General features: G+C 36.2%; 1 protein-coding gene across 4 annotated transcripts in view; it reads right to left on the bottom strand.

Moving 5' to 3' along the window:
* The window catches only part of LOC119082781 (protein cappuccino), a 58,063-nt gene that overhangs the window by 9,015 nt on the left and 32,496 nt on the right, over window positions 1-16,552 (bottom strand). For all 4 annotated transcript variants that reach the window (XM_037192376.1, XM_037192373.1, XM_037192377.1 and 1 more), the window contains 3 exons: window positions 15,827-16,143; window positions 7,598-7,775; window positions 7,164-7,445 (listed from right to left, as the gene is read on the bottom strand). In XM_037192376.1, coding sequence (XP_037048271.1) covers window positions 7,164-7,445; window positions 7,598-7,775; window positions 15,827-16,143 — 777 coding nt within the window. The remainder of the gene's footprint in view (window positions 1-7,163; window positions 7,446-7,597; window positions 7,776-15,826; window positions 16,144-16,552) is intronic.

Genomic DNA, 16,552 nt, shown 5'->3' with positions numbered 1-16,552 from the left:
TGGATCTACTTACACACACTTATTGTATAAACAATCAAAACTCATTCTTAAATTCACTTCATTCATACGTGTTATGTGCGCGCATAGATGACGTTAACGTAGAAATGCACTGTGTGTAGGTTGTTTTTGTGTTTTTGTTTGTACACCAGCTGGTGATATTCAGCTGGTCCTCATTCTGCCCATAAGAAACTTTTAGCAATTGTAGTAAAAGAAAATTGCGTTTTGTCGTTTGAACTGTCATTTATGTTTTCTAAAATGGTATGGGAAATTGATATTGATGTCTGAGAGAAACAGGAAATTCCAACTCGAGCGAAATTGGAATTTCCCATTTCATTCGCCTATTTACTTCTACAAGTCAGCCTGACAATTAGGTGTTGCATTAAGGGCAAATTCTACAAATTAGGCTAACAATTTCATGTCTCATTAAATTCCTTTAAATTGATTTTCCTTCTACAGATTGAACCTGATAATTGGGTGTTGCATTAGTTATTTGTCCAACGAGGGAAGGAAAGTTGGAAATTGTACTTTGAGGGTATCACAGTCGCAATTTCCAACTTTTTCCCGAGTTTTTTCACAACAAGGGCTCCGAAGTTTCAGCTGAGGGGAGAAAGTAATTATTTTCTCGCCTGTGTTTTAAAATTGAATTTTCGGTCTACAAATTGGCCTGAGAAATAGGTGTTGCTTCGGAGGAAAATGGATTTTTCCTTCTACAAATTGGTCTAATTCATGCTAGAAAGTCTACTATTAATTCACACCGAGCGACTTGGGTCCGACTGACTTGGCTTATGGGCTAAATCGCTACTGTTTAACTTAGCCGTTCGTTTTTGACTCAGAAAATATTTTCAGCACATTCACTGTTTTAGCTCAACTTGAAGCTGCGATTACTATTGCGGTGCTTTTTCTCATTCGTTTACCGCTTTTAGCAAACACCAAATGTATTTGGAAGAGTAAACTTAGCATTCAATTTTGTTTTTACCATTCACAGCCGACTACCTATGCTTGAGACTTTCTAAGCGGAATTGAAAGAAATGTCTGTGTTCTCTGTGTTTACAAAGAAAAACTAATAATTTCGCAAAAAAAAATTAAATTTAAACTTTTCTGCCTGAGATGGTGAATAAAATTCCATTTAAAATCCCAGTTCTCATTTCGAAAATAATTTCGTTCCCAAGTTTGCAAACGAGCGAAAAATAATTTTCAATTGAAATTATTTAATAAAAAACAAAAGTTCTTCTACCTTCTACATCTGCACCACACAACGAGAATTCGGTCATTGCTAACGAGTATTTGCCAGCAAAATAATTTCCACCACACACATGCAAAACAAACACTTTGTTGAATAGGTTTTTACCCCAATGTCGTACAAGGGAATCGTTTATCCATTTTATGGAGCACAAAAAATATTTAAAATTAAACGAAACCGCCACAACACAGCAATGTTGGTAAACAACAAATATTTGTTGAACTTCGTGTAACTGAAACAACAACCACAATAGTCTCGAATAAAATAACTTTTGGCATTTCCACTCAATGGGTACTTTGTTGGACCAGAGTATTTCCTTTAATCGGGGCGGTTTAAAGAAGTGTCGCATATTCGCTCGTATCCAGCTGACCCAGCTAATTAAATTGCAGTGTTGATTACGGTACAACAAACTGTAATAGTTTTGCGAACGATCAAAGTTTAATTGGGACTGATCAATTGTTTCAACCGTTGTGGTTGCTGGCACTAGTTCAATTGTTCGAATTATTATTTTGGTTGTTATCATTGTAATTGATTTTGAATTTGAACGGTTCGCGTTTGGAAATTTAATTTGGTAAATTGTTTTTCTTTGGCACGGTTGTCAATTATACTCTGAGTGTCTGACTGATAAGAAAAAAAAACTATTTTTTTTAATTAACACAAAGCGAGTTATTCTTTCCGTCGTTTTTGCAATGACTCAATGGAAAATAAATTTTTTTCAAGTTTCATTAACTTGTTATCATTGACTGTCAATGTGTGTGCCCGATAGTAGGTTATCTATTATGTTGCGATAACAATGTTACGTACACATTATGAAATGTATTTCGGATAAATAAATAGTGGGAACGAATAAACTCAAATTACAATAAACTTGTGGGTGTAGTTTGTCACAATAAAACTTGGTCTCGAGGTGAAGTGTTGTTGATACACTTCGACCGAATTCAATTTTAAATGGAGAAATAGAGTGAAACTTTTAGTTGAAACTTAGTTTTCACTTTTTATACCCGTAAAATGTTCAATTGTATTGTGTGGGTGGATGTAGAGTATCGCTTTCAGCTGGTGAAATAAGATTGGAAAATTTCCTCAACAGAACCTTGCGTTTTCTTGACATAAAAGGAAACATTTTTATTGTGGGCGAATAGTCGGTGGTCAAATTATTAGCATCTATCGACGCTCAAGTTCCAAAATTTATGTAGGAAATAGTGACTGAGCTCTTATTAGTCTTAATCACCTTGTTCAGGTATGTGAACCGGTGAACATGAAATACAAAGTATGCCACAAGAACCAAAAAGGTGTGTTCTTGATCCAGGTGGTGAATACGATTCCGCTGTGCTACATCCTCGGTCGTATTCACCACCTTTTTGGTCCGTGTAACATATGTATTAACGAAAGAGTGGGAAATACTTATTTGTTTACCGAGGTGGGAAACTGGGAAATTCCAACAAGAGCAATTTTTGTGGCCAGAGTGAAGCAATTGAGGGATTCTTTTGAAAAACAGCCTACCGAAATCGGACGCATTTTCCAGTGGACTTTTTTATATGTGCCTAGTAAGGTATTCCACCCTAGAAGCCAAAACCACTTTCAAAAAAAAATTCTTCGAAGTTTGTGTGGCTGGTGAAAGGTGACCAAAAACCGAAAACTTGCACTTTTCTCACAAAAATTTCTCCAGGTACACGAGCCGTACAGGGTCGTGTGGGGTGTCATTAGAAAGGTAATCACATGCACTATTGAGCCGAAAAGGGACTTATTGGGTTTAAAATTCATTGACACTGAAATATGTGCAGTTGAAGTTTTCAACTGAAGACTTACACTGTTCTTACTGAAATTTCTCGAGGTCCACAAAACGTACATGGTCGTGTGGGGTGTCTTTAGAAAGGTAATTTTATGTACTTTTGGGTTAAATAGGGACGTATGTGGTTTGGATCCATCTACGATGAAATAGAAGTTGAAATGTTTAAGTGCCCATATTTCATCGTTGATGCATCCAAACCACATAAGTCCCTATTTGGCATAGAATTAACATAAAATTACCTTCCAAATGATACCCCACACGACCATGTACGTTTTGTGTACATCGACAAATTTCAGTAAGAACAGTGTTAGTCTTCTGTTGAAAACTTCAAATGCACATATTTCAGTGTCAATGAATTTTAAACCCAACAAGTCCCTATTCGGCTCAATAGTACATGTGATTACCTTTCTAATGACACCCCACACGACCCTGTATGGCTCGTGTAACTGGAGAAACTTTTGTAAGAAAAGTGCATGTTTTCGGTTTTTGATCACCTTTCACCAGCCACACAAACTTCGAAGAATTTTTTTGAAAGTGTTTTGGCCAGTTTTGGCTCCTAGGGTCGAATACCTTTTTAGGCACATACAAAAAAGTCTACTGGAAAATACGTCCGACTTCGGTGGGCTGTTTTTCAAAAGAATCCCTCATTTCGTTTCGAGTCGGAATTTCCTATTTTCTCCCAGAGGTGAACACAACGTTTTTCATATGTGCAAGGTGTGATTTACCGTTTTTTCCCCACAAAAAAAAAACATAGCTAACGCCGACCCGTACGAAACACCTATTCGTATCAAAAGCCTTTAATGTGAAACTCTTCATTTCTTTTACTTCATTTTCTTCTCTGCTGAAAAACTATTCTCCCTTTAAAATCACTTACATTATCCACTCTTTGCCTTGTTATCATATACATCTAAATTGCCGGAGGCAATATAGACAGCCCCGTACGAAGACAAATTTCATAAATTCCTATTTAAACAGCTTTATACCGCTATATTTACCTATATTTCACTATAAATAAACATTTCACAGATAAATATATGCTATTATATAGCTCTATATGCCTGTATATAGCTCAATATAGGTGAATATAGATATATGTAGATGTCCATATATGGAATGCCTGAAACCCCACACACATAACAAATTATTTCCATGTTAACAGAAACTCTCTAAGTATCATTTTTCCCAAGATATTTCTATTTTACTAAAATCCAATATGGCCGCCGGCAGCCATTTTGTTAGGAGACCGGAAATAGTACCGACGCTTTACAATCGTTAATACCTTTCAAACAAAAAAAAATTCATGAAATTCGGTCAAAATTTACTCGAGATATTGTCAAAATACACCACGTTCACTGTACTTCCGAGTAGCCAAATAAGAGCTCACTCCAAGAGACCTAGCTCACGCTCCGGAGAACATAATTTCAAAAACTTTTTTTTCCCTGATTGGTACGGTCAATACCTATCTAATAAAGCTAAAACAGACGAAATATGTTCAAATGTGGCCGACCTACAAGCAAAAACTGCTTGCCGCCCTGTGCCTGTTCCACACCAAGGGGTCTAACTCACGAGTCGGTCATCCGATTTTTATAAACTTTTTTTTTTGTCGATCGGTATTGTAAATACCTTTTATTTGACGTATCACTTACAAGTTTAACGTTTAAATGTCCGGAGATATCTTCGAAAAACCGTAAAGCACTTATTGGGCCCCAGCTCAGGAGGGGTCGATCCAAAATCACTCATCTTCGAACTTAGCCTGTCTTTTGACATTACCAAACGGGGAAAAAAAGAATTTTCAAAATCGGATGCGTTTTACTCAAGTTATCGTGCAGACAGACAGACGGACAGACGGACATTTTTTTTTCGCGGATTTGGCATCTCTAGACAACCACAATAGGTTTCCCCTTACTCAGGGAGTCCAATTCGACGTGTTACAAACGTATGCGTAAACCTATAAGACCCCAGTACTTCGTACGGGTCTAAAAATTCAACATACCATTTTTGAAAACCTAACCAAACTGACAGTTTAAGTGAGAAAAATTCTATTTTTTTCCCCACTGGAGACAAAATGCAATTTTCTCTACGGTGGCGGGACATTTCCACACCGTCAATATCGTCAGGAACGATATTATCGTTTTTTTGGACGATACTATCGTCTAAAAAACGATACTATCGTCTAAAAAACGATACAATCGTCTAAAAAACGATAATATCGTTTTTTTGACGATAATATCGTCCTGGATGAAAATATCCGCTGGACGATATTATCGTTATTTTCTTTTTCTGAACAAATTTATCGTTATTTTGGACGATATTATCGTCCTGGGCGATAATTTTTGGGACGATAATATCGTTTTTAATTTATTTAAAATAAAAATTCTAGACGATAATATCGTCCTGGGCGATATTATCGTTCTGGATGGTTGTTGAAGACGAAACACAAAATCTTGTAGATAAACATCTTTTTATAGACGGCAAATATATATTAAAAATTGGTTCTTTTGGTTCCGTAAATTTAAATTTTATATAGAAAAATTACACAGACTAATTATGAGACGATGCGAGAAAAAAAAATTAACTCCTAAGTTCCGACACCGTTCCGGCGCCCGGCTCGCATTGCGGCCCTCCGCTTCGCTCCGGGGCAATGGGCCGGATCGCTCGGCGTGTTAAAACGCTTTTTATGTACAATCAAAGTTGCTATTCATTTCGTAAAAAGATGAATTATTTAGGGACGAGCTAAACGCCTTTTTTAAACACTGATGTGTAGGTGATTTCCTCTGACAATTGTTTTTCGATATTTTGGAAGAGAATTCGGTTCTTGCTGCACCTCTGAGTAAAATTGAGTCCTGGACAATATTACCACCCAAAACTAAACGATAATATCGTCCTGGGCGATATTATCGTTTTTTGAACGATAATATCGTTTTTAGACGATAGTGTCATCAAAAAAAACGATAGTATCATCAAAAAACGATAGTATCGTCCAAAAACACGATATTATCGTCAATCGTAAAACGAAAATATCGTTTTTTTGAACGATAATATCGTCAAGAAAACGATAATATCGTCCTGAAAATATTTTAAAATTTATAATTTTAGACGATTTTATCGTCCTGGATGAAATTTTTTTTGACGATAATATCGTTTTTTTTGACGATAGTATCGTCTAAAAAACGATAATATCGTGTTTTTTGACGATAGTATCGTCTAAAAAACGATACTATCGTCCAAAAAACGATACTATCGTCCAAAAAACGATACTATCGTTTTTTAGACGATACTATCGTCTAAAAAACGATAATATCGTTACTGACGATATTGACCGTGTAGTTATGTCGCCTCATCTTTCTCTACTGACTGAGGGAAGAAAATAAGGTATAAATCACACTGCTCATATGAAAAATAGTTGTCGTTTTGGCTTCTCCATCTGGTGGAAGAATTTGATGTTTTTTGCCCGCGTGAATATAAAATGTTTTAGAAGGAAGAAGGACTTGCAAGTAATAACTTTTGTAAGATAGCCCAAAGCTTCTAAATCGACTGAAAATTGAATTCATCCAATAAGTGGATAAAACTAACAAAAAAGCCGAAATTATGATGTCTCATGGTCAAGTTCAACTCGATGTCGTAAAATACCTAAAGAATGCTTGACATAGGATTGTTGTAAAAATCACGACTCTTCTCCTAAAAACGATGTGACAACATGTTATATGTTCAGTGTGTGGTGTGTAAGCGTACACGTTCTACATGTACACAGCTATATTTATGCTGGTAAATTAGGAACAGACTTAAATTCCGAAATTCATCGGTTACTGACCACCAACAACACAACAATCAATTTGCTGACTCGTCTTAGACGCTTTTGAAAGTATACGCATCTTTTTTTGCCACATTTCGTTTGGATTTGCACCCACATACCCATCTAAAGCCACATCGAAATGTAATGTACAGATAGACCTCTCTATCAAATCAAATTGCCAAACCAAACTCAATTACGTTACTAAAAAGCAATTTTGTCATACTTGACAATAAATAAAATTAATTTTATCATTTTTTTCCCTTTTTTTTAGTCCGTCGCTCTCCCTCCCTCTGTGTTCATGCAGTAACGTACATACAGAACTGTCGACCCATTTTACTCACCTTCGAATTTTTCGTAAGCACTGAAATTTAATTTTTCCGGTACATAAGAAGGGCGTGATATTTTAGATGCTGTGTTATCAGAATTAGTCCTTTCAACTGTAAAAGAAGCAACCTTTTTTAACACGTTCCCATCCCCTTGGGATGTTGTAGACGAACAGACCGGTGCTGCTGGTTGCTGGTGTACAATTATCGACGATGGGGTTGGTTGTATGTCTTGTGTTATAGGCTGCTGTTGCGATATTGTTGTTGGTGTTAATTGAGCTTCGTTTGTTGTCGCTGAAACTATTACAAAAATTAAGTTTTTCTTTTCGAAAAAAAAAACGCGAATTTTCGTTGCATTGAAGCAGTAGAACAACAACAAAGAATAATGTAAACAAAATCAGAGAACGTTTTTTCTTTGCTTTCAATTAACGGCCAATGTCTCCAAAACTTACCAGTGTCATCTTCAACTTTCGTCAATGTTGGCAAATCGTTGAGCTCGACTTTTTTCACTCTCGCCACATTGAAAATATTTATTTTGTCCGTACCATTTTCGTTGCTGGACGGTGACATTCGGTTGATTTTTTGCAAATTACTTGTCACTGACATCGTAGCATCAACTTCGTCACTGCACTGAAAGTACACAAAAATCCAATTAATCAGTTTGACATTTTGAATAATGCTTTCCATTGACTTATTATACGTTATGGAGAGAACGCACTGCTAGCGCGCTGATAATACATTACTGTTTTCAAAGCGTCTGTTACACGGCAGAGTAAAATAAACCAGGCAGGAGCGGTTCATTTTCGAAACGTCAACTAAGGGACCTAGTACACTGGATGAAAATGAACTCAAATGAACACTGACATAAATTGAAAAATTTTGTTCGCAAAAAATATAGGGTTACTAGATTTTTCAGGTCCCTAGTCAAATCAGCGCTCCTGCCTGGTTAACTTTACTCGGTCGTGGTCTGTTATCGATAACGACTTCAGAAATATACAACAAGCTCTAACTAGTGTGGTCTTCCGCATGCTCAAAAGAGGAAATGAAGGATTTAAAACAAGGCACTTCAAGCATGAGTGACACTCTAAATATGTTACTGAAATTTGACAGTTGTTACACTGTAAAAAACAATTTCATACAAAATGGTACTCTATTTGGCAGTTGTCTACCATGATCACTTTTGCTTGAAGTGCGTTGTTTAAAATCAGTCTCTTGAAAATACTTAGATCAAATGAAGTAATAGATCCGAAAGTAAAACTGCTGATATGTTGACCAAATGTGAAAGATTAATTCATTGCTGTCGATAAAAGTAAATAAAAGGTTATGCTCGTGCTTGTTACAAAAGAGTAGTTTTCGCTATAGGAAACGTCTCTTGGCCTGAAGAGGCGCGCCACAATTTTTTTCAGTACTTCATTCTTTGCTCTCTATTTTTAGGTGAACAAACTTCACTCCGGTAAATTTCCATGAAACGTCATTCGTCAGTTCACAAAAAATAGATCTCTGTCATTAATAATTTTGTGACGAAATGTACTAGAAATCTACGAAAATCTATTACGTTTGAGCTTTAGTTTCCAAACATCATTTCCCTATGGGAGACAAGGCTGTATACTTTGGGGAGGTCACGCAAATCGCCATTTTATTAGATACGCGGGAACACACCTTTTCCATACAAACAAATTCACCAAAATTGAATTTGTATGGCGTGGTGAATTTTTTGTATGAAACGTGGTGTGTAACCCGCGTATCTGCATCTGCGTGACCTCACCAAAGTATACAGCCTTGATAGGAGAATGATGTTTAGAAACTAAGAAGAAATGTAATAGAGTTTCCCATATTTTAGTACATTCTGTCATAAAATTACTGCTGTCACTGCGCTTATTTTCATGTGAACCAACTGCATTTGGTGACATTTGTAATGACAAATGTGAAGTTGGTTCACATGAAAATAAGCCGCAGAGAATGAAGTACTATGAAAAAAATGTGGGCCTCTACAGACCAACCCACTTGTCCCATTATTATGCAATATACTACTGCGACTGCATGCTCCCGATTCCTATTATTGAAAATACCATTTAATGAAATATATCATTACCACTAACGTGACACACTTGTTTCTCCAACAGAGCTGCGGGAAAACAAACTCACCGAATTTGTTCAGTGTCAGTCGCGTTATGGCGATGGATATAAATAATTGTAATAGATAGATAACTAAGTAGATAAGTAGATCTAGATGGATAGAAAATACATGATAGGAGATGAGGGCTGCGGACAAACAAACTCAAAAATCTACTTGACAACAAAAATTTATTTCGGAAATTACAAATTAATTACAAGTTCGGACTAGATTATGGTTATACAGCCTCAAGCAATACTCGCATTACTCTTCTTCATTTAAGGGCATGAATTTTCAGCAGTACATGTACCAGCCGCAACTCCAGTTCCCTTGCCTGCACAAGAGTTTGTGCCAGTGCAAGATCCTGCTCCTGCACCTGAATTCTCACCCTTGCAAGATCCCTCTCCAGTGCAACTACCACCACCAGCACCAGAATTTAATCCCGTGCATGATCCTTTTCCTACACACGAGCCTGCACCTCTAGCTGCAGTCACAATCTACGGGCAAGGAAAATAAAGAAAAATTATTTAAATTCCTCAGATAGTCAATATCATCGACACCACCACAATAACTATTTACCTGTAGCGTTGCTACGAAACCAATAACGATTAGAATAAGTAAAGTCTTTGACATCTTGAAGTTGTTTAAATTTGGTTATGAGATACCGTCCCTTTATATAGTAAAATAATTTTCTTTCAAAAAATGCAAAAAGACAACAAACAGCAACAACATGTTGTTGGGCGAAAATATTTTTGCCTAAGTAAACTAATAAATTGAAATTGTATGCAACACGCGGCACAGATTGCCGATGATTAATATAGTTTCAAATGATTCATATGATAAAAGTTAGACCTTGAATATGACCTATCCATGTGTCGCTTCATCACTTCATTGATGATGCATTGGGAGTATACAACAATGAGCGTTTCAAGTAATCTATAGATTTTAGGTTCTTGAAAAATCAAACTAATTCGAATCTAGCGGATTATTTGATGTCTTTGGCATAGCTCTTAAAAAAATAGCAATGACTCTTTCAACGGCCAAGCAAACGGCGGCCGAACAGATCAGATGAAAAAAATCGAGAAAGAAATCACTTTCTAATATGATCCCATATAAGCACCAAATAATCCCCTATAATCCTTGCCGATGCCAAAAAATCAGTGATTTTATAATCCTTGCCAAAACATCAGTGATTTACCTCTCCGAAGAAAAACAAAAATTCAGTTTTTTGGCTCGGCCGAGTGTTTTTAATGAAGTTTTAGATTCGTGAATAGGGCGAATTTGTATTGATTTCGGATTTCGTCATATCTGTCGTCCCAATTAGTAGGGCTCACTAGCTGCATTTTGGTGCATTTTGGTATAAAAGCGTGAATTTTTTACCATTGATAAATATACATTTGGGGAATCAAAAACGATTCGGAGAAGACTTTGAAAAAGTGACCTCAAGCGCCATCTACATCCGGTTGAAGTTTTCGATGCAGAGGTAACTTTGATGAATTTCTGTGTAGCGGGAATCGAAGCTACGCAGGTGATATTGGTCTCAAACGAAAGCTGAGGGTTCAAAGTTTTTTTTAGTGCAAAAAAATTTCACGAATTTTCCGATTTTCCCACAGTTTTTCCGAATTTTCTGAAAAATGATATTTTAAAACTGAGGTGAAAGTTGAGTAATTTTTAAAATTGATTCAAAAAAGTTTTTTTTCATCGCTATTATCGTTGCACGTTCAGTTTCCAAACTTTTAACGATGAAAAAGTTTTTGGATGTTCCGCAGCAGTGGTCATCGAAAATTTGAACCCTTTTGCATGGCGAATTTTTTTCGGCGAAATTTTTTTTTCGTAAATTTAATGAGACTAGTACTGGGAATGCTAGGCATGATCTAAAAACAAAATAAAACCAGTTTTTCGATTTAAAAAAAAATATTAAGTTTCCGAAATCTGCTAAAGTCTGTAAATTTTCCTCCTTCGGCGAACTTTGACAGACTCTAAAAAATCCATAAACGCCACAAACAGCACACGATCACTTTAAATACTTAGCTGGGACCCTCAGCTTTCAAACGATACCAAACACTCTACTTCCGGATCAAAGGATGTATGCCTTGTGGTGTGAGATATGTGGTTGGACCCAATTTCAAGCAAATTTCGAAATATATGAGAGGTAAGTGGAAAAGCCGCAAAAATCATTTTTAAAGGGATATTGATTAGAAAACGGAAGTTGTCAAAAGCTGACTCACCCAAAATAATTAAAATCGTTTTTGTTTTGCCTTTTCCACTTACCTGTCATATATTTCGAAATTTGCTTGAAATTGGGTCCAACCACATATCTCACACCACAAGGCATACATCCTTTGATCCGGAAGTAGAGTGTTTGGTATCGTTTGAAAGCTGAGGGTCCCAGCTAAGTATTTAAAGTGATCGTGTGCTGTTTGTGGCGTTTATGGATTTTTTAGAGTCTGTCAAAGTTCGCCGAAGGAGGAAAATTTACAGACTTTAGCAGATTTCGGAAACTTAATATTTTTTTTTAAATCGAAAAACTGGTTTTATTTTGTTTTTAGATCATGCCTAGCATTCCCAGTACTAGTCTCATTAAATTTACGAAAAAAAAATTTCGCCGAAAAAAATTCGCCATGCAAAAGGGTTCAAATTTTCGATGACCACTGCTGCGGAACATCCAAAAACTTTTTCATCGTTAAAAGTTTGGAAACTGAACGTGCAACGATAATAGCGATGAAAAAAAACTTTTTTGAATCAATTTTAAAAATTACTCAACTTTCACCTCAGTTTTAAAATATCATTTTTCAGAAAATTCGGAAAAACTGTGGGAAAATCGGAAAATTCGTGAAATTTTTTTGCACTAAAAAAAACTTTGAACCCTCAGCTTTCGTTTGAGACCAATATCACCTGCGTAGCTTCGATTCCCGCTACACAGAAATTCATCAAAGTTACCTCTGCATCGAAAACTTCAACCGGATGTAGATGGCGCTAGAGGTCACTTTTTCAAAGTCTCCTAATCGTTTTGGAATCCCCAAATGCATATTTATCAATGGTAAAAAATTCACGCTTTTATACCAAAATGAACCAAAAAATGTATTTTGTTCAACTAGTGAGCCCTACTAAATCGACAGTCATCATTGCTTTGATAATCTGTTACTGTATGTCACCCACTGGTTTGCCCTACAACTTGGTTTGTGGTTAAGATGTTTTTGCCTTACAATTATCGCTCTTTAGCCCTTAGTGAGAGCGGGACTATTTCAATGAGCAAAAGCTTTTGGCCTTTGGGGCGGCTGAGTACGACGTGTGGATGGCCAAAGTGTTTAGATGATAAGTGCCTCAGTTTTGTTTTAGTTGAGGCCCAAACAGAAAAATCGTATGGTTTTGTGAAATCTTTAGAATACGCATAGACCTGGATTGGATTCAGTCAGATTGCAGGCTATAGTACTAGGCTTGAGATGTGGGCCGGGACAATGTATTTTGGCGAAAGGCCTGATTTATGTCAAACGAATCATACGAAAATATATTAATCATCGGCAATCTGTGCCGCGTGTTGCATACAATTCTATTTTTTCTACTGAGTAAATTAATATTTATTTCAATTTATTAGTTTACTTAGGCAAAAATATTTTCGCCCAACAACATGTTGTTGCTGTTTGTTGTCTTTTTGCATTTTTTTAAAGAAAATTATTTTACTATATAAAGGGACTGTATCTCACAACCAAATTTAAACAACTTCAAGATGTCAAAGACTTTACTTATTCTAATCGTTATTGGTTTCGTAGCAACGCTACAGGTAAATAGTTATTGTGGCGGTGATGTTGATTATCTGAGGAATTTTAAATAATTTTTCTTTATTTTCCTTTCAGATTGTGAATGCATCAAATCAAGGTGCAGGCGCATGTGTGGGAGTAGGATCATGTAAGGGATTAAATTCTGGTATTGGTGGTGGTAGTTGCACTGGAGAGGGATCATGCAGTGGTGCTGATACAGGTGCAGGAGCAGGATCTTGCACGGGCAAAAACTCATGTGCAGGTAGGGGAACTGGACTTGTAGCTGGTTCATGTACTGCTGAAAATTCATGTCCTTAAATGATGAACAGTGTTGCTCTTATACTGTATGGCGCTGCAACCATAATCTATTCCGAACTTGTAATTAATTTAGAATTTTCGAAATAAATTTTTGTTGTAAAGTGGACTTAGTTTGTTTAACTTATTTCTTTGTGAGAAACATCTGAAGCATTGGAATGTCTTGCAAATCAGTCGTTCTAAATTAAAGTAGTTTTCAACAATCTTCGGACAGCAGCTAGATGAAGAGTTTAATGCGTGACAGTTTAACGGCGTTTTTTTGTCACATTGTTGTAATCTACTATCAAAAGAAAACGACTCTTTTATTTTTGTTTTCTGCCGCTTTAAAGTGTTTTGATGATTCGCAATGGGAAAAATCTTCCATTCAAAATATACAGTCAATGTCAACAAAATCTATATCGAAATTTGCTGTCTTACCAGCTGATCCTCTCATACAAACTCTGTGCTTAAGGCCCGTCATTGGGAAATGACAGGACAGTTTCCCGAAAATGTATGTAAAATTTTATCACAAAAATTCACCGAAAAAATTCAAAGAAACTCACCTCTTATGCTTTCCATTGTATTCGGGCATAGTCTCTTTAGGTCGCCAAGGCATATTTGAACACTAAAACACTTTTTACTCGATGGAAAAACAAAAAGTTTTTTTTTGTTTGTCGCGACAAAAACACAGAAAATATTTCGACACAACTGTGACACTCCGCTACTATAAGTACTAGAATCAATGTTTGCTGTGTTCACTTCGGCGGTAAAATATTTTCATTCAAAAAAGTGTCGGACATTTAAAAACAATCATCAAACGGTTGACAAAGGGTAGCGTATACATTTAATAATGCTCATCGACCATTTTTTAAAGCTTTACGAGAGCTCAGCGGACATTCTCTCAACGATGGGAGAGCATTTATTAAAAATTTAGCCTCTCGTAAGACTGCGCTGAGCGTAAATAAATGTTCGTTCCACTTCAGTAAGCTAAGAAGACTTCGCGAAGTCTAATTATTCCACCTCTTTGAATAAAAATATCGGCTGAGGTCGAATAATTCTCCGCTGAGCTTTAACAAACCTCCGCTGAGCTCTAATAATTCTCCGCTAGGCTGTCCGTTAGGAAGTGTCCGTTAGGCCTAAGCAAGTTGCAGGAAGGCTAAATGGAGCGAATTGGACACTCAGCGGAGATCTGCCAAAGCTAAGTGGAGTCTTATTAAATCATAGCAACAATTATTAGGTATCCGTTGATGCTTATTGAGTGTTCGCTTAGCTTCATTGCCTTACTACAACGTGCTAAGGTCTGACGGACTCTTACTGAAGCCTAGCGGAGAATTATTAGAACTCATTAGAGGTTTGTCAAAGCTCAGCGGAGAATTATTAGAGCTCAGCGGAGGTTTGTTAAAGCTCAGCGGAGAATTATTCGACCTCAGCCGATGTTTTTGTTCGAAGAGGTGGCATAATTAGACTCAGCGAAGTCTTGTTAGCTCACTAAAGAAGTGGGAGAGGTTACAATTTTAATAAATGTCTACCATCGTTGAAGTGTCGGACACTTTTTTGAATGAAAATATTTTACCGCCGAAGTGAGCACAGCAAACATTCATTCTAGTCCTTATAATAGCGGAGTGTCACAGTTGTGTCGAAATATTTTCTGTGTTTTTGTCGCGACAAAACAAAAAAAAACTTTTTGTTTTTGCATCGAGTAAAAAGTTTTTTAGTGTTTAAATATGCCTTGGGGACCTAAAGAGACGGTGCACGAATACAATGGAAAGCATCATGGGTGAGTTTCTTTGAATCTTTTCGGTGAATTTTTGTGATAAAATTTTTCATACATTTTCGGGAAACTGTCCTGTCATTTCCCAATGACGGGCCTTTAACGTGTGTATACTAGGGTGTAGCGGTTTTTACAAAATGTCTTATTTCTTTTAAAGCTCAGCCGAAAATCCACTCAGCTGGTCCATTTGATCATTTTTAGGAAGAAAAAAAAATCAAACTTTAATTTTGTGCTGCCGCCAGATCGATTTTTGAAAATTTCGTCGTTTTCGGACCACGTCATATATATCGATTTTTTTACGGTCGGCTCAGTGTACATAAAAAGTTGGGTCCATATGGTAATCTAATCTCCAGACTTCACAGATTATTTTACAAAAAAGATCAAGTCTAAAAAATTTGATGAAAATATGCAAAAATGTAAATTAAACGTTAAATATGCTAAACGCTGTGAGTCAAAGAAACGTTTGAAACTAAAGGTTTCATTAAATGATCAGATGGACCGGCTGAGTGGATTTTCGGCTGATCCTTAAAAGAAAACGCGGATGCGTGTAACTACAAAACCCTTGATATCAATCACGTAGAAGTATTGTGTTTGTGTGTGTGGACCAGCTCATAAAACAGCTGAAGTAAATTTCGATATAAATTTGGTTGACACTGACTGCCAAAGAAGGAGCGTAATAAGATAGGTGACTTATACAAACATATATACTTAAACAAATGTTTGCACAATATAAATAAAAACTCACATAATTAGGCACCGTTGTGTAGCAATCCACATTCGTTAGACTTAATTTCGACAATTTATCCAAAATATCCAAATGCGATTTCGTTTTTCTGGAATAGCTTCGTGATGGTACTGTTACTCCAGCTAATTGGTCTAATTTGTCAACATCACTTGTGTCACATACATTTTCTTCCGAATAGTAACATTGATTTATTTCAGTCGAAAATCCAATGGGTGTTGTTAACGGATCGGTAAATATTGAATCTGAACTGGATGATGTTGTTTGTTCACGTAAAACAATTATGTCTGTGGTTGAAGGTGTTAGTTTGTTTGTTATCTCTGTAATTAAAATGAATTTGGTTACACAGCTATGTTATATATATATGGCTCTGACGTATATATATACGTGTTGAAGGCAAAGTCTATATGATATTCTCTCTCGGTTTGGGATGTTTATTTTTTCGAAATTTAAGGAAAAAAAAATTATTTGAAAACTGATTTTGAACAAAACATTTTTTATTTAATTAACGCAAAGATGTATCATATGTAATGGAATGCTAAGCGTAAAGCTGGAAGCTTTACACGTTAAACACAGATTAAACATTATTTTTGTACTCTTTCTGACAAAATAGCATATCAATGGCATTAAGCAATTGTTTTTCAGTTTCATGTTTTATCTGATTTTGTGTCCCATTTATCCCATGAGAAAATTCGATTAAAATATTTTTTGTTGTTGCATGTATTCAAT

This window comes from Bradysia coprophila, unplaced genomic scaffold (assembly GCF_014529535.1).
Source record: "Bradysia coprophila strain Holo2 unplaced genomic scaffold, BU_Bcop_v1 contig_476, whole genome shotgun sequence".
Taxonomy (NCBI): domain Eukaryota; kingdom Metazoa; phylum Arthropoda; class Insecta; order Diptera; family Sciaridae; genus Bradysia; species Bradysia coprophila.
The sequence above is the reverse complement of the archived record's forward strand: the minus strand, read 5'-3'. Positions and strand labels throughout refer to the sequence as shown.